Below are 23098 nucleotides of genomic sequence, written 5' to 3'. Positions count from 1 at the left end.
AATGCCTCGTGTCACATATTTCCTACTGTCCTTGAAGGTGTCGCCAACCCGAGGAGGCTCCTCCCTCTACAGCAGTTCCCGACCTCCGACGAGAATTCAAGCTGCCACTCGTGTTGCCAGATCGGGCATTTTCACGGTTTTCAATCTTACTTCAGATTCATAGTCACAAAACTTTATTTGTCCCCGGGGGGCAATATAAGGCACAGCATGGCGTGCAAGTACAAGACTCTTTTACGGAAGGAAAAGACAAACAAAATAATAATAATAAAAAAACAATTGAACAATACAAATTATATACAAGTTAGTCTGCCAAAAATGTTTCAACTATCCAAACTGTCCATGGAGGGTGTATCCATAACTGTATGAATAAAGTAACTAGAGTGGAAAATGCAAGCATTTAAAGATTTTGCAGAGGAATTATCTGTAAAAAAATATATTTTAAAAAAACATATAATAAATAAATAAAAATAAAATAAGGAAATCAGGTGCTTGGGGAGAAAAGGCGGTGGAGGCGTAGGCTTAGACAACAGAAGACAGATTAATGTTTTCTACAAAAGTAGGTTCCCACCAATTCTATGCTTGCTTGTGTGTATTTGTAGAAACCCCATAGGCCTATCAGCGGACTACATGACGCCATCAAACGACCTCATATCGTGGGTATTTAAGGTGGTTGCCTGGTACGGCTTGTTATTGTATTGCCTTTTATGACAGGCCACACTAGAGTAACCAACCCAGGTGCTAAACAAAACATTCTCTCAGTTGGGCGGTTTGTGCGCGTTTTTTTTTTTTTTTTGAAAGCCTTCGGCAGTATCTGGCAACCCTGCTTGCCACATTGAAGAGGAACAAAAAGGCGACCTGACAGCGGTTTCTGCACTCCCTCCACTTTCTCCGGGGTAGTCACGGGATTTCAATGTTCAGCCTGCTCTTTGTAAGTACTTCACGACCCAACTATCTATACTGGTTTCTCTGGACTTGTCTTTGGCGTGGTTGGTGTTCGATTACGGCGGCTCTGCTCGGCTGGAGCCCCGACTAAAAGTTGCGCTGCGTGTTGCCAGCCGATTACCACAACACGGGGCAGCCTGAGTAATTAGTTGCATGAGGAGCGAGCCCGTGTGTAGCCACGTTAACGCTAGCTCGCAGAGAAAAGCTGCGGCGGTTGAAGCATTTGCTATAGAAATGTGCGTGTGAAATGTGTTAAAAGCAAAAGCCCATTGTTAAGACAGTCGATGTTATGAATCTCGAGTGACTAAAATCTAACTCGCCGAGTAGTGACGTATCTCTGGGCTGGCAAAGTGCGGAGCTCAGCTACCACCGCTAAGCTAAGCTAGCTTGCTATTGCCGCTAGGACTGTTTCCGAAAAGAAACATTTGTACGTAACATTTACAACCACATGTATTATCTTGTTATATATAGCATTTGTTTTGAATATGGACACATTTGGTGTTGAGTAACAAATCTGTTATTGTATAAAGTGAACGTCTTCCCCCGGAATTCCATAATAAGCGCTAATGTTAACGTACAATAAGCGGTCGGTTTGCCGTGTTAGCGTCTCCGTACACGGACTGGCTACGGTTTTAACGACTGTGCGGGCAAATGTGTACGACAGTGGTACTGTTTAGCCGTCGAATGACGGTATGAACAGTAGCTTCACGTTGTCGTGCTTCTGGCGGTGGTCTCTGCAAATGTCCGTAGTTGTGAAAATCTTGGCTAAGCGGTAACGACTGAGCTAGCTAGCTGCCTTCCGCCCTTTGTGACAAGTCTTGACCCATTTGTCTGAAGCCATATGTCGGGGCTAATGTTTTAACAAGAATGCGAAAAAGGGGGCATTTCCTTTGTCGCCAGGAGCGCACATTTGCACGGTTCCCCTCCCGCTGTCTGCTTTATTGTTAACTTTTGCCTCGGCCAGACTTCGCCGGGGTTAGGAGGCTCTATAATTTAGCCTCGTCTGGTTTCCTAAAACGGACAGCAACCCGACCATTTAACCCATGTGGCCTGAAGTGAAATGAGGAAATGCACTCGGGGAGGAAGTTGACTCGAGCAGCTGTGACTCTAAAGGCCGCGGCACATTCCCATGCCTCTCAGTTTTCAATTTATGACCTTCCAATGATTTCAGCCTACCCGCTGGTAGTAGAAGTCGTGGGCAGCTAATAGAAATACAATAGCTCTGAGCATTCCTACCTTCCTACCTACATGGGTGGATCAGTCAGTGAGTAAGTCAATGGTGTAACAGGTAAGCTCATTATAAGTCTCTGCTTATGAGTCACTTGCAAGGTGACCTAATTTGCCTGGAGTGAGTGTTAAAGATGAGTTACCTTTTTGCCGCTATCAAAACAAACCGAGGCCATTGTGACTTTAATGGGGTTATGAAGTCTTGTATATGAGTCATGCGATTGTGCTGTTGCCTCTAATGCAAGCAACAAACACACAGGCTTTCTCTATGTGAGGCCGTCTTTTCGCAACCTCTGTTTAATCTCACTTTGAGCTTTTATGTCTTTTTGTTCTATTCACATTTTACCGTAGAAGTAGGTCATTCACGCTGGTGGCCTGCTTTATTTTATCGCTAATTGAAACATGATGCACTGGCCAGTCTAGAAATAGCCTCTCTCTCCCTTTTCTCAGTCCTCTGACTGGACACTGTACAGCTAATGGCAGGCCTATACAGTTGGGGAGGCCTCATTCATGAGATGCCACACTGCGTGTCAACCTGCTCTTGCCTCTAGTTATTTTTGTGCGTCTTTGTGAAGTTCAGTATTTCAAGATTAATCCCTGGTTTCTGTCCACCGAAGATTCATAAATATCACTTGCTGACCATTTCATTAGGTACATTAGGGAAAACGAATGCACTCTTAAGCCTGATTTATAGTACTGCGCTGCCCTACGCACGGACCCTCCGCTGGTGTAAGACATTTATACCTGCGCAGTCTGTCTCGCTCTGTAACAACGCCACCCAAACGCTAGACAGCGCTGTCTTTTCTGCCAGTTGGGGTTCATTTTTGTTTCCACTTCCTGCTTCACTTTCAATAATAGCCGCTGAAACTTTCGCCAAAATTACAACCAGATTTTGCTGAACATGAGTCATACTAATGTTTGTGACTCCAAACCTCCTCCGTTAACGCTACCGACGTTTTAATGATCCAAAACAGTCGGTTGAAAAATCGCAGAGATGGAGAAGAAGCTGGAAATACTAAAATGGAAACATGCTACTACCAACTACCACCATTTCTGGCGAGGTGCACGTTGGCTATGTCACTAGACTCTGCGTAGGGTTAATTAATGCGGAAGAATAAATTGCGGATTATATAGCAGTCCTGCATTGAAACTGTTCTTCATGAAGGCTGTGACATTCAGCATTTGTACAGACTTAGAGCTGTTTCGATTGAGTTTTCATCATGGTGGCTTTGGTTTGTTGAACTGTTGAATGGTATTATGATGCAGTAACATGTTTCTATTGGTTTGACACCCCCATTTTAGTCTGTGACCGAGGGTACATGACAGAAACACCTTTGAGTTTCAGTCAGTCAAGACTTGGTGCAAGACTGTTGCATTTGTTTTCACAAGTGCACCAAATGCAACACTCTCATCGGTGTACTTTAATTAGTAATATATAATTCTGTAGAAAATCCCTACTATTTTCTTTGCACTTTAAACACCTTGATTGTCTGCTTTGGGCTACTGTTTGCCAGAAGGACTAACTTTCTAACATCAACAAAATTAATATTTGAATTGTATTGTTTATGTTACGATTAAATAATTCTAGCTGGGCTAAACGTAGTTGGTTATCTGTAATTTATTAAAAAAAAAAAAAAAAAAAACAATAAAAAAAACATTTTTTTTTTTCTTTGGTATTAACTGACCACATAAAAATTCAGTCTGACAAGCAGGGAAGTTCTCAGCCTTGGTTACCGTAACTGTGAAAGGTGAACCCGGTGTAAGTAACGTGACGCCAGCTTACCAAGGAGGGTTACTGGGGGAGAAGAACACCTATGTTGTAGCCTGCTGGCCTCCAGCCCATCTAGCCACAGGGTGACTGTGAGTGTTGAAAGGTAGAGTTGAAGAGGCCCCTTCAACACTGACTGGCTTAACAGATCTGGCCAATTTAAAACCTAGTTATTCTCAGACGTCTGGCAGTGGAGAAAATGGAACACAAGCTTTGGCTTTACTGTGGGTTAGCCCACAAAGATCTTTGGCTCTGTTGATATCTATTCAAAGTTTAAAGCTAGGATTAGATGCCCACAGTTTCTTACTCTTTGGTAGGCATTAAGCGGAGAACCATATATAATTATGTATTGGTAGCCATGGGCACCTTTTGTGTGTGTCTTGCTTGTTGGGTAATCATGCCCCGGTCGGCACGGTGTTCGTTTACTGTTGTTGCCACAGCGTTCGCATAAAACCAAGGCACAGGCTCAGTGGACCTGGCAGTGTCTGACAGATTGACAACTCTTGATGCATCTGCAAGGTTGTCTGCTGAAACTATAGCAACAGGTAGGAATAGGGTCTTCCTTTGTTACTTGTGTTTATATCTGACTTGTCGTGCTAATGCTGCAGAGCTGCAGTTAGCAGGGAGAGCTCAGACTCTTACTAAAGCATGCTACATTCAAGGGTGTTGTTATTGCTATTAAAGCGGTGTAGATCTCATCTTTTCTGCTGCTGCAAGTATTGTAGTTTTCGAGTTTTGAAGCAGCTGAAAATGTTGTTATTGCACATAAACAAACTTGCTGTGTTTTTGCATTGCCTAGTCACCGTTTTGTCTGAAGCTTGTTTTATTTCTTCACTCCCTTAAGCAGATTATTAAACACTTGATATGTGTGACTACATGTAGCTATAATGTCAAAATTATAGATTGCTGCCAGTAGCTAATCTGAGATCACGGGGTGTATGTTATGCTTCTGGTAAAGGAAGTTGGTTCATGAGTTAAATGGTTCCTCCTTCGGAGTTTATGTGCAACCATCTACTCTGCACCCTGACCCTGTTTAGTTCAGCATCTACTAGTACTTCTTAAGCTTTACTTTGTGAATGTTTAAAGAGAGCACCACAGCTCTCCTCTGATCTCTTCCCAAGGGGCACCGAAATTCGCAGCAGGAGCACTTGTTGCTACCACAGAGGTAATCGTTGGTATGGCAACATGCATCCCCTGATGCTGCTGTCAGAAGGCAAAGTTAGCCTCCAAATGTCAGAAGAATTGATGGTGCAGTGGGTCTCTGCACCTCCCAGCAAAAATGTGAGAAGACATTCTCTTGTCTCGCCCTGTCTGTTGTCCGAGTGTTCATCCCCTGCTCTGGAGCCTACTTTAATTTGAGAGTGTAATGGAAATTTGCATAGTTTTTGCATTTCACAGTAAATGTCCTCCTCAGACGCACTCGCAAACAGGACCCATTGTCTCTTAAACAACAAACGGGTTAACCTGTACAGGGAGCAGCTGTCAGTCATTTGCTAGAACGGAAGTAATTGTTAGCTGGAATGTGGAACCTTGTTTATTGTTAAAACCCATCTTTATTCTCCTCTATTAATGCTTAATTAATGTTTTTTTTTTTTCCCCCAACAGCTAGAGGTGTGGCTCAGTGCTGCCATGTGTCCTGTCTATGTTGAGCGATGTTGTCCCGGAGCAGATTTAGGATTGAGACATGAGATTATGACTTATCAGAGGAGCTCAGATGCACGAATATAGTCTGATGACCCATAATCCAGATCAAACCAGAAAACTTAGCTGTCCCATATGGGGAGATTGCAGCGCTCTGACTAACTATAATTTTGACAGAAATGATTATAGGCAGCTATATTTGTAGCACGTTAAAGGTGGAATTCGTGCGGAGTTTGTGAACAAACAAGCTCCATTTACATTCAGTCGCAAACGCACTGTTCATTTTTGTGAGGCCAAAAGCACTTCCTTATAAAACGAATGTTTTTTTCAGATGAAAAAAAAAACAAACAAAAATAGGAACGTACTCATAAGAAAACTGTTGTATATCATTACTGGGACTAGAACTTTATAATACACTTGGTAAAAGGGGAGGGTGGTAATTTCCACTTGGCAAAATGTCATACTTTATAAGCAGTGTCTTCCCCCTGTTAGTGGCCTCATTTAAAAATGTGGACTCATTGCAACATAATATCCATAGTTGTTCTGAGTGAATGCGCTTCAACAATCATTAAGTGATCTGTGGAAACATCAGGGAAATGTTCAAACAGCTTAGATTTAAACAGGTTAATGTTTCAATCGCTCTGTGACATTTTTCAATATATAATCTTGAATGTAAACAAACATTTGGCTTCCTCCAAATCTCAAGAACTTTTTAAGAGCAAAATATTAATCACCTCCCCCTTTCCTCCCTTTACATTTCAGTTGTTGGTTTGTCTTTATTAGTGGCTGCAATTTCCCTGGATGCGATTTCTCCTGGTCACACAGTGGTAGTTGGCGATTTTCAGGTGGTTTGCTGGTCTAGTATCCCAAAGGATTAATAGATTGATTATAAAATATCTGTCCAAATGGAAACGGTGAAATTAGCGCTGTCATTTTTGTATTTTGTGTCGTCGTTTATTTATTTTCTGAGTCCAACCTTTATTAAAGCATGTTTTTGTGATACTTTTAGTTGTGTCTTACCACATCTGTCTCATATAATCGGTTTTCCTTTGTGCGTTTGCATGCTTCACCCCTCTTCAAATTATAGTTAAATCTTAGTTTTGTTTGACTTAGTTTCTCTTGTCCATGTAATTGTTAAGATGTTTCAGTGAGTTTTGTTGTGAAAAGTGTGATTAAATGTGCAGCTAGGCCGGCTAGGCGAGGACAGAACAGGCCTTTGTTCAGATGTTTTCCCTTTTTCATCCCCATTACTAAGGTACTGAGCCCTGGCCTCTTTCAGTCCTTTCCAGAGACGGATCAGTCCTTGTCTCCCCCTCCGCCTCCGCCTCCACCACCCTCCCGCTCCCTCTCCCTGCCTCTCTCTCAGCGCTATCAGAGGCCTTTGATCGTCACACTGTTTATCTGTGCTCACTCAGAGGCCGCAAAGCCGTGTGATAAGTGGGCTTTGCCATATGCGTGTGTAGGGGGTGTTGTCTGTTCATGGAAATGTTGGGGGGGGGTTTGCATGTTCTCTCGCCTCCCTTCTCTAGCCCAGTTTTCGCAATATGCCATAAAAACAAGTACACCACAGTAGATCGTGTCCTCTGGGAGTAGGGACAGTATACCTGTTGTGCTGAGCAGGGAATAGAATAAAGATTTCTGGTTGTCACTATGTCAACAACACTGAGCTGGGCAGTTGAACACAATGCTGACCATTGCCGTCTTCATTTTTTCCTTGTTTTTTTTTTGCTTGGAAATCTTGCCACAAAATATTCCAATGAAAACACTAAATGCACTGAGCTCACCTGCTTGAGGCCCTCACTATAGTGGCACTGGTTCGATTCCAACCTTTTCCCCGATCATCCCCTATCACTCTATGACTTCCTGCCTCCGTCCACTAGCACTATCAATAAAGTCATAAAAAAGGGCCAAAGCAGATATCACATGCACTGAGCTACCAGTAAGTGATAAGTTGATCTCATCAACTAGATGCAAAATAAGCAGACATTATAGCAGTATTTATTTAGCATCCTGTTTGATGTAGACACACTTCACCTGTCGCTGTTCTGACAAGCAAAGCATGGCATGATCTACAGATGACAAGTTTTAAGGGAAAGAAATGCCACCAAACCGGTTTTGAGTCTTTAGATGTCTTCAATGGTGGAGCTGAACTTAAGCCAGGGTTGATTCAAAAAAAAATAATCGAAAGAGACGGATGTAATGTAGAGTGACCTGACTACCTTAATGGCACCCTCCACTTTAAAGTTTGTTTTGTTTACTTTTCTTGGATGTTTAAACTTCATTGTACAGAGCTATGTATGTTCACAGTTTGTACTCAAACTGTTTTTTCAGTTCTCTTGCCAGAAGTGGAAACTTTCACTGGGCTTAACTAAAGTTTGTACCTGTTATGTGCAATTTAACACATGTTTGCTTGCTAAATTTAATCTGCCGAAGCTACTTTGCGTAAATTCTGTAAATGTGTCTTGTTTAGCTGTTGTGGTGGGGGCGGCAGGGTGGTGTCTGTGCTGCAGTATTTTCCCCTTGACAAAACGATTTCTAAAGAGAACACCTCTGTCAACCGTGAAATTCCGAGTGAAAGTTCCTTTTTATGGTTCAGACAGATGCAACAGAGTTCTGGGTTATTCTTGGTGAAACAATCTAGCTGTTAAACTACGACCAGACGTCAAAGCGTATGAATATTTTATGCTTGTCAAGCTGAAAGCACTGCATCGCTAACGTGGAGGTGAGTTATTCTTGTCATGGCCTCATGATATATCCCAGCGTAAGCTTTTCTTCTCATTCCTATACTTAGATCCGTTAATAATAGGCAGTAATTAAATTTGTTTTTTTTTAAAAATGACTTTTTTTCTGTCCGAAGCAGAATACACGATCCTTGCGTCAGCGTTCTTATTTAAAGACGTACACAGCATTCCTGTCGTGTTCCTGGGTGCGTTAGTATTAAGACATTCGTCAATTAGCCATTTTATTCCTTGCTCTTTTACGAACATTCACCATTGTTTTTCGACAGATTAAAGCGTGTGAGTAAGGCTAGGTGGTGAATCTGTAACGCCTTCAAAGAGTCACAGAGGTCTGCCGTGGCTGGAGGCATCCAACTTGCGGGCAGCCCCGAGGATATTTGTGCATGCGTTGGTTTGGAGCCGTGCATTTATAGAGGGTCTTTCCTTACCCCCAGCCTATTTGTAGGCTTGATCAAACACGGTCCTCCCACGCACAGGCTAGAACAGGAGAGGTGTGTTGTCGAGAAAGTCTAAAGGAAAGAGTTTTGAACTATTTGTGTTGTTTGTTCACGACTCTAGGTCATTGTGTTATGAACTGTCATGGTGCGACACTAAAATCATGGGTTTCTAATCAAAGGGGAAATGTTTTTAGCTCTGTTGCCATATTTGAACTTCGAAGTACGAGAAGGAAAGGAGATGAGTTACACCATGGTTTTCTTTTAAGTTAATTTTATATATTTGTACTCAAAGTGGGAAGAGTGTATATCTTAGGGGTCTGCGGTAACAGTCCTATGAAAAACCCAGCTTTATTATATTTCAAACCAAGACAACCACAAGCCTCAGTCACAGCGTCTGTCTGTGCAGGGTGTCACATTGACAGAGGTAAATACAGACATGACCAGCTCTGACTCAGAAACCAATTATAATGCCCTGATTGGATGATTATGTCCAGTAGGCCTGTAGTCTGTATATGTATTTATTTTTTAAATTAAATCTTAAACTGGTGGCGGGGAAAAAAGCAATTTCTTTTTCATATTTATAAGAAAAATGGAAAACAATCTTCAGAAGTTGCTGTTCAGGTAGGTGTAACAACACACCTTTGACAACCATGGTACAATTAACTGCTGACTCTCCCAACAGTCCCTACCCACATGGCGGACTGAGGTAAAGATGCTGTTCTCAGAAACATTTTGAACAGGCATGTACCAGTTCTTCCCAGATCCCATGACTACATTCTGAGAAACTCGCGGCTAGCTGCACAACCAGAATCCAGTCAACAAAACATGAAGTCACACAGAGGATCTACTGACGTGGAACTATCTCTTTCAGCCCGGGCCTCGTAGTTGCGTATCCCCAGGAGTGTGTAGCCCAGGGGAGGCACAACAAAAGTTTGGTTCAGTTTTGAATACCAGCCTCCATCTCGAAAGCCCGTCTTGTCCAGGCTTGTTGGGATTTTAGTATCCTCCTTGTTACACTTGATAAACTGGTGAGGTTCAAAAAAGGAATAGAGGTTTAATATGGCTTATTGGAGTTTTGTGTGCTTGTGTGTTTGCCTTTGTGCCTGCCCTTTTGTATCTTGTGTGTTTTTAAGCATGACTGATGGCAAGGGAGGGTTATACACACTACTTCCTTTTACATGTGTAGTGTTTGCTGAATGCTTTGGTGACCTGTCACCATAGCCCACACTGACATGCCTCTTCAGTATCAGGCTGTGCCCCTTTTCTATTGAGCTACTACGGTAATATGTACATCATATGAAGAGCAGTCTCCGACTTCTCCGAACCAAATACTTCCGTAGGTTTGAGAGCTGTTGCTGAAGATTTACTTTAATGCACATGAGTCCTGACTTGCGGACAGATTGCGCAATGGTGTATATGCCGCAGTTGTAAATATTAAAAGCTGATGACTTGTTTTTGTTTAGTTGTTTTAAGACTTACTGTCACCCAGCTGGCACGCAGAAAAAAACAACACTGGAAATCAATCATGTGTGAGCATATGGCGTTTTATAACGCGGCTGCACCTGCACACACTAGTTGCTCATTTTTCATAACAGACTGAAAAACACATCTTGGGTGAAGCAGCGCAGAGTGAAACTAGGCAAGCCCATCGTGGCTGCGATAGTGATCGATCAAATAATTTGATGCTGTGTCAGTTTGCTGTAGCGCGACCCTTTCATTTTGATTCAAGCGTGTCTTCTTTGGAAACGGACTTCCTCGAAGCTCGTTTTATGTGACCTGTACCCCGGTTTTGAGATGGACCAGACGCTGCACCCACACCCAAGTCCAACAGCGGCGTTCACACTTGAACAGACCTAACAGAGTCTGCACACATGCCCTAGAACATCTCAAGTGAGAAAAACACCCTAAAAGTATGTGTTTACGTCTTGCGTTCAGCCTCTGCTCAGCTGTCCCCTTTGACCAAGTCACTGAGGGCTTTCAACGTTATCTTCTTTGCCCAGATTTGACGAGAACAAGGAATGGTTTCACCTTCTGTAATTGACGGTGTTGGCTCGAACGCGGATGGTTTCAGGACAGCTGTAATTTAAGGTGCGGCCCGCCCACGCGGCCTATCAGCAGTATTAGCGTCACTGCCGGAGCCCAGCTGGATTATTGGTCAGGTGCGATCCTTTATTTAATCTTTTTAAACACTTAATTTTTGAATGCCTTTTCGTTTTGTTTCTCTTTCTATCTTGCTTATTTTGCTAATCCATTGTTATGTCCTCCAACCGGTTATATTTTGCACCTCGCGTCATGACGGTTTTCTTCTTGTTGCTTTTTCTCGTCCGTGTCCTCCTTGACATTTGCAAGTATATCCGTTATCTTTTATTTGGCACCCTCAGAGGCCACAGGAATGAAGACATGCCTCTGTGACACTTGGCTCAGACTCGATTCCCACTGAGTCATTGCTTCTGCAACTTTGTTCACCGCCATTAGTGGTGTCGCCTCTTTGAATTTTTGCATTTTAATGTTCACCATAGCTCATGGGTAAAATGACAATGCGTCCTTGTCACCTTGCATTCACCAACATGTGTATTTGTGTTCATGAAAGCTTGTAACCGGAGTAAATAGTCTGACAGAGACCTGGGAGTTGCAAGCACGTTGCTGTCGGAGCCTGGATTTTTCTCTCGCAGTACATGCTGCTCTCACTTCGGGCTAAACTTCCTCTACCTGGCCCTCCTTCCTCTTTAGAATCTCCCTTCTGCCTTGGGTGACAGGAGCTCCTCCTGCCTCTTGACTCGCATCTCACCCAGCAAATTAGTCCTCCAGCTGCTTCAGTTCAGCACAGTCTGGTCATGCCCAGTCTGGCTTTAGACACAACAACAGCGAGAGGTGCACAACCTCAAACCACCAGACGGGGATGGATGTAATACTAACACCTTTCAGACGTTCCACGTTTAGAGTAAAAAAAAAAAAGTCTCATCCAGACATTTGAGCTCACTCGCTCTTATGTGTGTATGTGTTTGTCTTTCTAAGTTTAGAACGGCCCCCTCGCCCCTTCTGGCAACTGTTCAGCTCCAGGCTATCTGCACTGTGTCCATGGTGTACATAGTGTATGTATATAGTAGTGGTGGGAGAGTGGTGGAGATAGGCCACCTGACAGCTATCAGGTGTCAACAAGAGCTGCCCACAGCTTCAGCTTTACAATTATAAAGTCCCATGTCAGTGAAATCCTTAACACAGTGAAAGGCTTTCAATTAGCGCTTCCACTGTAGCAATTTATTCTCCTCGCACACTTAAGCTGCCGTGACTTTACAGCCTCCGCTGGCAGTCTTCCATCTACTGTTGATAAAATAAGCGTTGTTCATACTTGCACTTTAACAGGTTTTGATATTAAACCTGACTCAACTTTTTTATCAGACTGGTGATACATCCTAAAACGACGAGTTAGCGGTTGTAGGAAACCCGTGCCCCGGTTCCCATTCTTCTGCCACTTTATCGCCTGTTTGGGTTTGCACGTTCTTTACTGTTCTGAGATACTGCGGCCCTTATCAGCTGGCACTACTACTCCCCGCTCTCTCACACTTGCCATCCGACACTGTTTCCTTCTGTTCTTTCTCTTTAGTCACCGTTGGGAGATTTCCGGGAGGGGCCAGCTGATTTGGGAAGTTCTCCACAACAACTTAGTCAGCCCCTTTCCCGTCTCTCTTTCTCTCCGTGCTGGTGCAGCTCCACTCCAACACTAGGAGCACGTGATGTAGGACCGGGCACCGAGGGAGCTTTCTCTGGGCCGCTGCGTGGGCCTCTGCCTTTACTCGATGACCTTTCTCCCAATTTAGATATATGTCTGTACACAGACGTGCAAGCACAAAACGCTGGCCGCGGCCCAAATATTCTTTACATTTGAGACACTTATTTTGATGAGGCGATTGGTCCTGTGCCAGAGCTGGGTTACTAACCCTGCGCAGAGACAAGGAAGCCTCAGTGGCGAAAAAAAAAAAAAAAAAAAAAAAACAAGACAGAAAGGATCTCTTAAGTTGGGGTTGGTAAATAAAGCTCAGGTGTTATTCTGACTTCCACAGCTATGAAAAGAGCCAAATACAATGACTGTTTGTAGCTAGAAAGGTTAGAGAAATTTTAGCCTCTCAAAACTTCGTGCTGGAGCGCCCTGCGTCCGCGACTGCGGGTTATCTCGCCGCTTTTGACTTTAAAGAGCATCCTATTAATGGGTGAAATAATCTGAAGCGTTATTATTACTGCGATGCAGTAAATCTATAAAAAAAAATACCCCAACCCTGTGTGTTCCACTTAACTGACTTGCTCCGACCGTACAGTCTTCAAGGCTTTTGTATACACTGCTGCTGGCTTCCTGTGTGGTTAAACATGCGTTGCTTCTACAAGAAGATTTAGCGTGCATCTGTGTGTTTGTTTTCTTCTTCCTGCATCTATGCAGCGTTGAACTGCAGAACCAGTTTGCAAATTTCAATAGTAATTTGCATGCATTCCCGACAGTGTCGTGATGGCAGATCGGCCGGCAGCTGGGCAGCCCTTGATCTTAACGTGCATTACTTACTTCTCCTTTGAGAAACTTGCTCAACAATATGTACCAAAATGTCACTCGTCCACAGTACATTTTGCACTTGATCATTTCCCCTCTCATAAGCGCAAATTTATGAATAGCTGACTTGTAAACCAGGCATGGTAATTAAGTGGAGCTGCAGTAAATAACCGGCTGGGTAGCTTCTCCACCTCGCAGCTGAAAATACGACCCATTGAATATTTTTGTAGCTTTTGTCCAGTCGCTGGGTTAAGATTTAGTTCTCGCAAATGTGTGTTTTTACCGTCTATGTGAGAACAATGCAGTAAGAGTATGTTGTAACCGTTACACTTGGTGAACCAATTGCAACAAAAACAGAAAGTGTTTTTCGGTCCCATTGGGGCTGCTTTCAGTTTGATCCGAATGTTTCTTTGCAGTCGCTCGTGCTTCCAGCTGTGCTTCAGTTCACGCTGTGGTTGGCCATATTTGAATGTTTTCCAGTCATTAATTAATGTTCATGGTTTTTAACGATATTCCCCCACATTGCGCGGTATGCTCGATAGGTGCGCTTTCACACCTAGTCGATTGTTCCGAAACTGCCTGTGGTTGGTTTATTCGGGCGAACACGGCGATCGCACAGGAGCAAATCAACCAAACCGAGATGGGTTAGAGAGGGTGGTCTTAGCCCGCATGCGATCACTCCCCAGAGCAATTTGTCTGCAGGGAGAACGCACCAGCCGATGCAACTATTTATAAGCTTGTAATTAGATTAGCAAGTTTATCGGACGCATCTTTAGAATGGAAACAGTTGGTTCCTCTCTTTATGAGGTGTCTGGCTGTGGTAGTCTGCCATCTCATCATACACATTCAAATGCCGTTTCCTACCCATTGCCTCGGCCCATGAGCTTGATATGTAGTTCACAGATCAAAGCCCACACTCACTGATGTGAGGACTTCCCTAAATTGCGTTGACCATTTTGCCGTGTGAACACCCAGGTAAAATGCCACATTGTAACAGCATAATATGAGTTTGTCTGTGAATCTGAATGAAATATAGGTGTGAAAGCGCCCAGAATTAATGAGACGTAATTTAATGAAAACATTACAGCCTGCAGGCTTCTCTGCTTCAATTAAGCAGGATCCATCTATTAAAAAACTCTGTCAACAGATGAAAGACGTCAAACGAGTGATGAATACGTCATTATGTAATCACAGGGTGCCGCCCCACGCACAGTTCTTGGTATACTTATGAAACATGATTTATAAATTGCTATTGCCGTCAACCTTAATTGATCTGAAAACAACCACTAAAATGAGTTGTATGCCGCTTAATCACTGTTCTGTTTTTTGAAATGTATTCGGTGCAGCAGCAGCAGCCTAACTCCAATTACAGTTCCTGTTGGCACACACTGTGACGCGTGCTGCACAGGTTTATTATTCTTTAACTTTAATTCTTAAGAGATCATTAAATTTACAAAATGAGAAGACAAACTGCCCCGAGAAGCAGCAGATGATGGAAAGGGCCGCTGTCCACTGTCTAGCTGCCTTCAGCTTAGTTCCCACAGACCGGTTCAGTTTTCGTTTTTATACACTGTTCTGTATTTTTTTTTTTGTTACGCTGTTAACATTTCAGGCTGCATTTTGGCCTGGTTTAACCCTACTACAGGCTGCATTTAAAACAGACTGTATGAAGTCACCAAGTGCATCTGGGCAACCCTCCACCGTCCAGCTGCTTTTCATCTTTTAGCATAAGCTGTCATTGTGGTGTCCTCGGGTTGTCTGGCGGTTCTTTTATTCTTCGGCGTTTTCTCCGCGTTTCTCCTTCTCCTTTCCGCGGGCAGGTGCTACAGGTGAAAAGCACACGTTAAATTCCCCTTCTCGTGCCGCTCGTCCGTCCTCTTTCGGTTTTGTCCGATTACTAACCGATGAAAACAAACCTTAGAAAGCCACTCGCTCTTTGTCCGCGATTCACTTGTCTGTACGCGACTGTGCCTCACTCTGTTCTCCGCTGCTCAGAGGTGGTAATTAGAGGCGTCACGGAGGATCTCGGCCATCACGCTACAGCGGGAGAAAAAGAAATAACAAGGCTGTTTTGAGTGCCCTCGTAGCCAAGTACAAAAGATGGAAGGGAGGAAAGAAATTTAGAACGCGGAGTGGGTTGCTACATGTTTTTGACAGTGGCTCCGTGGTTGGCAGTTAACTGAGAGGGTAAATGACAGTCGGGCAGAGGGTGGGAGTAAAAGAGAGGAGGTTTTGGTGAGTGGTTTTCGAAGAGCGGCCTTGGGTTGCAGAAATTTCAGGTCTTTGCTGGCTGGCTGAGTTTTTGAGGCAAAGTAAAGCAGACGTACACCGTCATACGGTTAAGTTGAATAACCTGCGTAATTGTGACTGGGCCGAGCAGAAGCGGCGCGAGCACAGAGAGGCTTGTGTCGTCGTCGGGGAGGTGAAAGGAGGGAGCGTGGGACTGAAATGCCGGAGCTGTTTGAAGCTTTGCCCACCGAGTAATCCTCACCTTGTGACTACCGCCTCTGACACGGTGCTAAAGTCCGAGCCCTTTCCCTCCGTTCACCGCCCACTGCCATGTGTACGTCGGTGCGTAGCGATAGCCGGCTCTAGTCATCCAGTCCCCCCCCCCACCACCACCACCTCCCTCATGTGTTGCTCTGAGACGGTTCCAGCCAGTTTGTGGCGGCTAGGTTTAGACTGTCAAGGACTTGGCACAGTTCAGCTGACTGCTCCCTGGCTAGTTACAGACCAGACATTACCTGTTCTGAAAGACACCCTTATGAGGAGTGTTTGTGTGCGCGCTCCGTGCTGTGCGTATTATTAGTTTTCCATTTTGGTGAGACAGGTGGTGAATTGAGGGATGGAATCCAAAGGTGCAGTCACTTCGCTGCATACACAATCAAGGCTGCGAGGTAGAGACACTCATGATGCCTCGTCTTGTTTTTTAAGTTTTCAGCGGTCTGATTAAATTTTTGATTGTAGAACATGCGGTACAGCATGTTCAGTTAATCTCGGTCGGACATCTCCAGTGTTCTCTTCCATCATCATTAAAAGAGAGCAGCTGCTGAGCCAAGGGAGAACATAAGAGCAGTACCACCTCATCAGCAGATTGACCAGTCGGTGCATGATCTCGCTGCTCCAGAGATGTGTTGAGAAAAACAACGCCTTCCGCACCTGCAACACAATCTTCTCGCATTCGCTTGAACAAACGGTTAAATATTTGCTACGTGTCGGTTCATTATAGCGATAAGTTATTTTCAGCATCTTTACCCGCTCTGGTTTTTCCACAGAATGATTTGATGCCACGTTTCCCCTGATATAAAATGCCGGGGCTCTGTACTTTCCTTTCATCTGTATAACATTGAAAAATTGCAAAATTCTTATTTTTAGCTTTGGAAGTAGGTGAGAAGGAAGCTTAGGAATCTTGTTGGGATTCAGGTTCCTCTGCATACTGGTGTTTCAGGCGCAGCCACAGGTTCTTCTTGTTGCTAAATTGAGTTTGGCTAAACGGTTTGCCATCTTTTCACTGCACAACAGTCTCTCCCATTTCATACCTGTATTAGTCAAGTAACGTGGCAGCTTTTTTTATTTATTTTTTTTTGGTAGCCTGATGGAATGATTGTTTTCAGAATTGTGGTAGCAAACTTTTTGGGTTTCATTAGGGATGGAATCCAAAGGTCATTGTCACTATCTTTAAATAAAAGAGTGGAATTATTGGAATGCTCAGATGACGTTTGTGACTATGTCACTGTCACAGGTCATTTATTTGTCTTCTGTTTTCTGCGGCTGCTGCTATTACTCAAGTTTACATAATTTCTAGTAGTCATTAGATTTCATCATATCTATCTCTATATATCCATATCTGTAGTTATTAATTAATCACGATTAATGTTTATCAATTTATGTTGAGACAGTGGATAGTTATTATAGCGAGTCCTTAATAATTTTAAGGAGTTATTAAAGCACTGTGGTTGAAATGCACAGTTTAAGACGCTGATTGCGTAATTAAAATCATGTCGTATCTTTTTTTAAATTGTGATTTCTCCCCTCTCTTCGCAGGGTTTCTGTGTTGACTTGAGCCGTACCTATATGGCGTGTGTGAGCGGAGAGTTCTGCCAGGCACAGCACCTCACCTCTGTGGAGAAGTGAATCGGCCGCCCCCTGAGGGACTACGCTACCCAGAAACCCCCCTGACTGCCAGCTCACTAGGAACTGCTGACTTTTCCAAAGGCCCCCCCTGGGATATTGCGTAGTCCTTGGCCCCGACTGCCTGACCCTGTCCCAACCAATACGAAAAACCCTTTGCTTTCCACTTTCTCCTAGAACAGCCAATCACAAACAGCTCTCCTGAATGGGGTAAACTGATTGGATGACTCCTGGATAGTCTCCTCATCTTTTTTCTGTTTATTTTATTTTATTTTATTTTATTATTATTATTTTTTAATTTTTGATTTTGTATTGATTTTTATTTTATTTTATTTTATTTTATTTTTTAACATCCCGGAGTATTGTGGACTAGTTTATCCGTTTTGTTACCCTTCTCTGTGTATATCATCCCATAGTGAACGCCTGTTGTCCTCCTCACCCATCCTCCTCCACGTGTTGTCATTTTTATTTATTATTCTACGCTTGAATGCATAAATCTCCTAGCAGTCTTTGCTGACTTCTGAGCCAAAAGTTGCTTTTGTTTTGTAAGAGTATTGTATTGTAATTGTTTTTTTAAGCCGTCTCGCCAACATGAACCGCCCCGCTGCAGTCGAGATCACCTACGAGTGCATGAGGTTCCTCATCACCCACAACCCCACCAATGCCACGCTCAACAAGTTCACCGAGGTGAGAGGCCTCCCGTCTGTCTCGTTTCTACCATCGGTGCCCGCTTTTCAAGCGCTCGCGTCTAAAATCCTCTCCGCCTGTATCTTTGTATCTACCAGGAGCTGAAAAAGTTCGAGGTGAACACGCTGGTGAGAGTTTGTGATGCCACCTATGATAAGGTTCCAGTCGAGAAGGAGGGGATACAGGTCCTGGTAAGAGTCCAGCCTTTACTGATGAACATTTGTACTTTATTATTCTCTTTTTATTATTATTTTTTTAGTTTTTTATCTGAATAGTTGATGTAACTTTTGTATTTTTCTGTAGATATTGACCTGGATTCATTATCTAGGATAAACATATACTATACGGCTCAGGCTTCTGCCTAAGTCCTGTTTTGGTCAATGATTGAGATGTGATGCTGTGTTTTAAATCATGGAAAATGAACTCTTTTTATTGTACGCTCTCTCTGTTCTAGGACTGGCCTTTTGACGATGGCGCCCCCCCTCCCACCCAGATTGTGGACGATTGGCTCAAGTTGCTCAACACCAAGTTTCGAGAGGAACCTGGCTGCTGCATCGCTGTGCACTGTGTTGCAGGACTGGGCCGGTGCGTACCGTTTAGCTGTTTAACACGCATACATCCTACTTAACTGCTTTGTACCTCACGGCTTCGCTGAGGGCATAGAACACATGCTTGGATGCCAGAAATGCAAAGGCAGATAAGTTTGGAGCGTTTGAAGGATGGAAGGTGTGCGCGACTTGTATTCAAATTTTTATCCATCCATCTGTTCCTGTTAAAGTGCTTATCTGGGACCAAATTCAAAGGCAGCAAGGCTTCTGCTTTTCCCTTGTGTAATTCAGACCATTTAACTCATCCCCTGTTTCCCCTTCCTGTTAGGATTATGTGGTTAGTGTGGCGCTGCTGCTCTGTTGCTTAAAGCAAGGTTCAGTTTGTCTCCAGAGAATTGTGGTCAGAGTCCGCTCACACACAGTATATGTGTTGTCAATAGTATATGTAAAGAAGTAGCATTCCCACCTTCCATTACCACTTAGGTTGATTATATCAACCGGCTTTAACCTTATGTACGCACTAGTAATTTACTGATTATCTTGAGTAGTTGACCCATCTTCCTGCCCATCAGGGCTCTGTGAGATAATCAGCTGGTTAAACTTGTCGGTTTAATTGAGTTGAATAGAAGATCGTTCCGTCTGAATACCATCTGTTAACCGTGTTTAATGCGCACATACGCACAGAATGATGCTGAATTACTGCTCGTGCTCATATGTGTGAAAAACGAAGAATGCAGAAGCACATGATGAGTGAGTTGGTGTGAAACTGTCTTTGCTGACCACAAGTGCTCAGCGAGGCATTCGCTTCTCAATGGCTCCGAGCGTTTTGCATCGCAGTGGCATTCCAGAGGTTATAGAATTCCCACTATTGGTTAGACTGGCATTTTCTGAATCCGTCTCCTCTTCTTCACTTCCTCTTGTTAATGGCAGTCTATCACAGCCTCCCGGTCTGATCCGTTTTAACGGAGACTGCCGGCTAAGTGTAGGAGGCAGCAGCTATGTGAATCATTGTTGTTGTTTGTCCTTTCTATAAAAATATTCTCACCCCACTTTCCACACTTTACGCAGTTCTTTCCGTTTCTTTTTGTCCACTCGAGTAGTGTGTGTGTGTGAAAGAGAAAGTCGCTAAAGGAAATGCGCCGTCAGCACTTCACAGAGATCTGACCTGCCAAGTGGTCTCGATATTTCTTGTACGTATTTATTTTTTCTCACTCTATCTCCACTGCTGAGAAAAGAGAAGGCCGTCTTACTGTAACTTATCGCAGGGTGTGAGCACAGTGCCCCAGCAGGGCAACGCTGAACTTGTGCACCCCTGTGGATTTCCCAGGCCTGTTTCCCAGGTTTACCCCCCCGTCCCCCTCCCCCTTCCTCCCACCTTCACCACCATATTACTATAGAACCATGTGAACCTTGGCATTTAATCTACTGTTCTCTCCTTTCCCTCTTTCAAGCTAACTGCCTACTTGCACTGATCCGTCGGATTTCTTTACCTTGCAGAGCTCCAGTCTTGGTGGCCTTAGCCCTCATTGAGTCTGGGATGAAGTATGAGGATGCTGTGCAGTTCATAAGGCAGTAAGTGCTCGTCCTCACCTCCTATACTTGGATGTTTCAATAGAGATTGGTTATTGCTCTTTTAAGTTTGATAACTAGAACAGCTATATATACATGTAAAGTTTTTCATCTATATATATTTTTTAATATACTTATTCACTTTTCATCTGAATGGCACTCAAGGTAGTTACTAGCCGGTTGTAGCCACACATCATAATAACATCATTTAGGTTTTATTTATGGGATGTGTTTCAACTAATTCATAGGGAAGAAACTGTGCAAATAGTTGGGTAATCCTACAACCAGAGCAATGGACAGATGTTACTCTTCTGTTCATTAGAGAAGCATGGCTCGGCAGATGTTTTTGCTGGGTCATAATCAGTTCCCAACAAGGTGACTCCAGATCAGCGTTTTTGTGGGTGGTTGGGGCTAGCTTTTAGGCCAGGAAGTTGCTGCTCCCTCTCAAGACGTAGCCCAAGGCATAAAGCCAGTGAAACATTTGTACAGAATCGTCAATTAAGTTAATTAGTGAGTTTTCATCGTCAAGTTAATTTTGTTCCCTTTAAGCAACTCTCCTGTTGCCAGACTTAGTTTTGGGCTAACGGCACTAGCCATATGTTTAACTCGCATACATGAGAAAATGAATGAGTGCGCTTCCAAAAATGGCAAACTATTGTTTCTTTTAATTACTACAGTAATCTGCATCATCTTTAATCTGCTGTTGCCCTTTGCTCTCTTTTAGTAGATGCCATCATTTTAATTTACTCTCCTTTTTTTTCCCCCCACCCCCTTTCCTTTCCACAGGAAGAGACGCGGAGCCTTCAACTCCAAACAGCTTCTTTACCTCGAGAAATACAGACCCAAAATGCGTCTGCGGTTCAAGGATACCAACGGCCCCAACTGCTGTGTGCAGTAGGCTACCTGTCAGTGCATCTTTTCTTATGCGCATCTAGTGGGAAATCTTCCAACAACGGGAGATTAAAAAAAAAAAAATGAAGAGAGTGCTATCAGTAATTATTGTGATGATTTGTTAACACTGAGTCATGGTTAAATTGATCAGAGAAAGCGAGTGATCAAATGAATGAATCCAGATCTGGGGATCCACCAGCCGAACCAATGAATGGAAGGTCAAAGCACACAGAAAGGCCCGCCTCCCGGTTATACTGTCCAACCACGGGTCAGAATTAGTCCATCCTTTTTGTTTTTCCTTTTATTTTTATTTTTTTTTTTAATTATTACTTCAGTTGTAATCATGGGATAACAATTTGCATTTTGTGAATTTTTATTTTTACACAAACATGGTGATGAAAAGAGGAAAGTGTTTAGAATATTCAGATTTTTATTTCCACCTATTATTGATATTATGATCAGGCCAGAATAATGTACCTTTTTAAAAAGCATTTTTAAACTTTGAACACACATTGTGGCTGTCCGTCTTTTTTGCACAAAACTCAAAGGTTCACCTGAAGATGCAGTAATGTTTTCCTTTTACCCTTCACTCGCTTAAAGTCACTGAGTTTGAATATGTCTGCAATATTTATTCACAAGATATGATATGTGTGGCAGTTATGAGTTTGGCAGGGGCAAGGACACTTTGTTATCCAGTAGTTTTTTTTATTTTGTTAATCCTTTGAGAGCCATGTCTTTTCTTTTTTCTTTTCTCTTTTTCTTTCTTTTTTTTTTTTTTTTTGTTAATCTTGTTGGAGTGCAATAATCAGTCCACCTCAGATAAGCCCACCAAACCCTGCTGAGCATCCTACAAACACACTTCACACACACACATACACATACAAGTACACTTCAAACCCTCATCCAGGCAGTGTCAGATGTGGAAAAATAAAACAACAACGTATCATCTACTACAACAGGTACTTCTCCTGCTTTCATTCTCTCCCGAAGGGGGGGCAATAGTAGGACACCCCTAAATATGCATATTCAGTCTTGTACACAGAGCCTGAGATCCAATCTGAAAGACAAGGTGAAGAATGAAAATGGTCAGTTTTTTATCAATGTACCCATTTTGAGAACATCCCCGATTCGTATTGGTTCTTTAAAGATAAATAAATTGAAATAAAAAGCATACTTGTGTCTTTTATGCGTGTACATTTTTTATTTTTATTGGACTGATTTTGGCAGGAAGTAGAAAATACACAAATCAAGATGTCTAAAAACCTGCCTCTCCTAACAGATGCTTTGATATATTTAATGGTCTTCCTATTTAAGCCCTGATTCTGACAAATGCAGTGTTTCTTGTACCGGTCCTCATAGTGATTTCCATCCATTATTCTTTTTGAAAACTATTACACCTTGCAAATGGTGACACTCTTACTCCGTGATCCCTAGACAGTATGTGCTCATTAGTCACGTCAGTTAAAGGCTGCCCTACATGTCCTTTCCCCAGTGGAGTGACTCAGCACCACGTGGAAGGCACAGGACACCGTGGTACTTGGAAATGACTCACAACCTCTGCTGGTGATCACGACTCCAGCCACCACCTGAATCCCATTTGGAAAGTTCCCCCTCTGCTGTTGAAGTCCTGTAATGGCAAAAGCAATTCAGGGAATGTTGACGGTAGGCGCACAACTGTGCCAGCGCTGTAAAACTAAATGAATTATACCGTGGCAGGAAGCACTAGATTAATAATAAAGTTTGACTGAATAAGCATTGACACGGATGAAGTACGAGGGTTGTTATCACCGGCGGCATAAGGCAGCAGAACCGCAAATAAATTAGCCTGTCTTGCCACTTCAGTGCCACAAAGCACGCCTTGAATAATATGAATGTAATTTACTCTGAAATCTATAACGATCAAAGCCTCTGATTTGAATCCACATTTGTGCTCAGCGTTCCAGTTAAGATGTATAAAATCTTCATTGTAGTGTATTACAGCA

The 23098-nt window shown here is 43.1% G+C and overlaps 1 protein-coding gene across 2 annotated transcripts; it reads left to right on the top strand.

Moving 5' to 3' along the window:
- Positions 1-769: 769 nt before the first annotated feature.
- On the top strand, positions 770-22287 carry ptp4a2b (protein tyrosine phosphatase 4A2b). 2 transcript variants are annotated; one of them, XM_047605406.1, is made up of 7 exons: positions 770-928; positions 17335-17631; positions 18000-18108; positions 18207-18299; positions 18563-18693; positions 20154-20228; positions 21012-22287. In XM_047605406.1, the coding sequence occupies exons 2-7, from the start codon at positions 17627-17629 to the stop codon at positions 21121-21123; spliced, it is 525 nt and encodes a 174-aa protein (XP_047461362.1). In that variant the 5' UTR covers positions 770-928; positions 17335-17626; the 3' UTR covers positions 21124-22287. The 2 variants fall into 2 exon arrangements, with proteins under 2 accessions (XP_047461362.1, XP_047461363.1); XM_047605407.1 differs by lacking the exon at positions 770-928 and adding an exon at positions 10764-10912.
- Positions 22288-23098: the final 811 nt, after the last annotated feature.

This window comes from Mugil cephalus, chromosome 14, assembly GCF_022458985.1.
Source record: "Mugil cephalus isolate CIBA_MC_2020 chromosome 14, CIBA_Mcephalus_1.1, whole genome shotgun sequence".
Classification (NCBI taxonomy): domain Eukaryota; kingdom Metazoa; phylum Chordata; class Actinopteri; order Mugiliformes; family Mugilidae; genus Mugil; species Mugil cephalus.
The sequence above is the reverse complement of the archived record's forward strand: the minus strand, read 5'-3'. Positions and strand labels throughout refer to the sequence as shown.

Excerpts from the sequence above, each read along its gene's own strand:
- ptp4a2b (XM_047605406.1), top strand. Across the intron at positions 18,694-20,153 it reads TGTGTTGCAGGACTGGGCCG|AGCTCCAGTCTTGGTGGCCT; the intron begins GTGCGTACCGTT and ends TTTACCTTGCAG. Across the intron at positions 20,229-21,011 it reads GCTGTGCAGTTCATAAGGCA|GAAGAGACGCGGAGCCTTCA; the intron begins GTAAGTGCTCGT and ends TCCTTTCCACAG.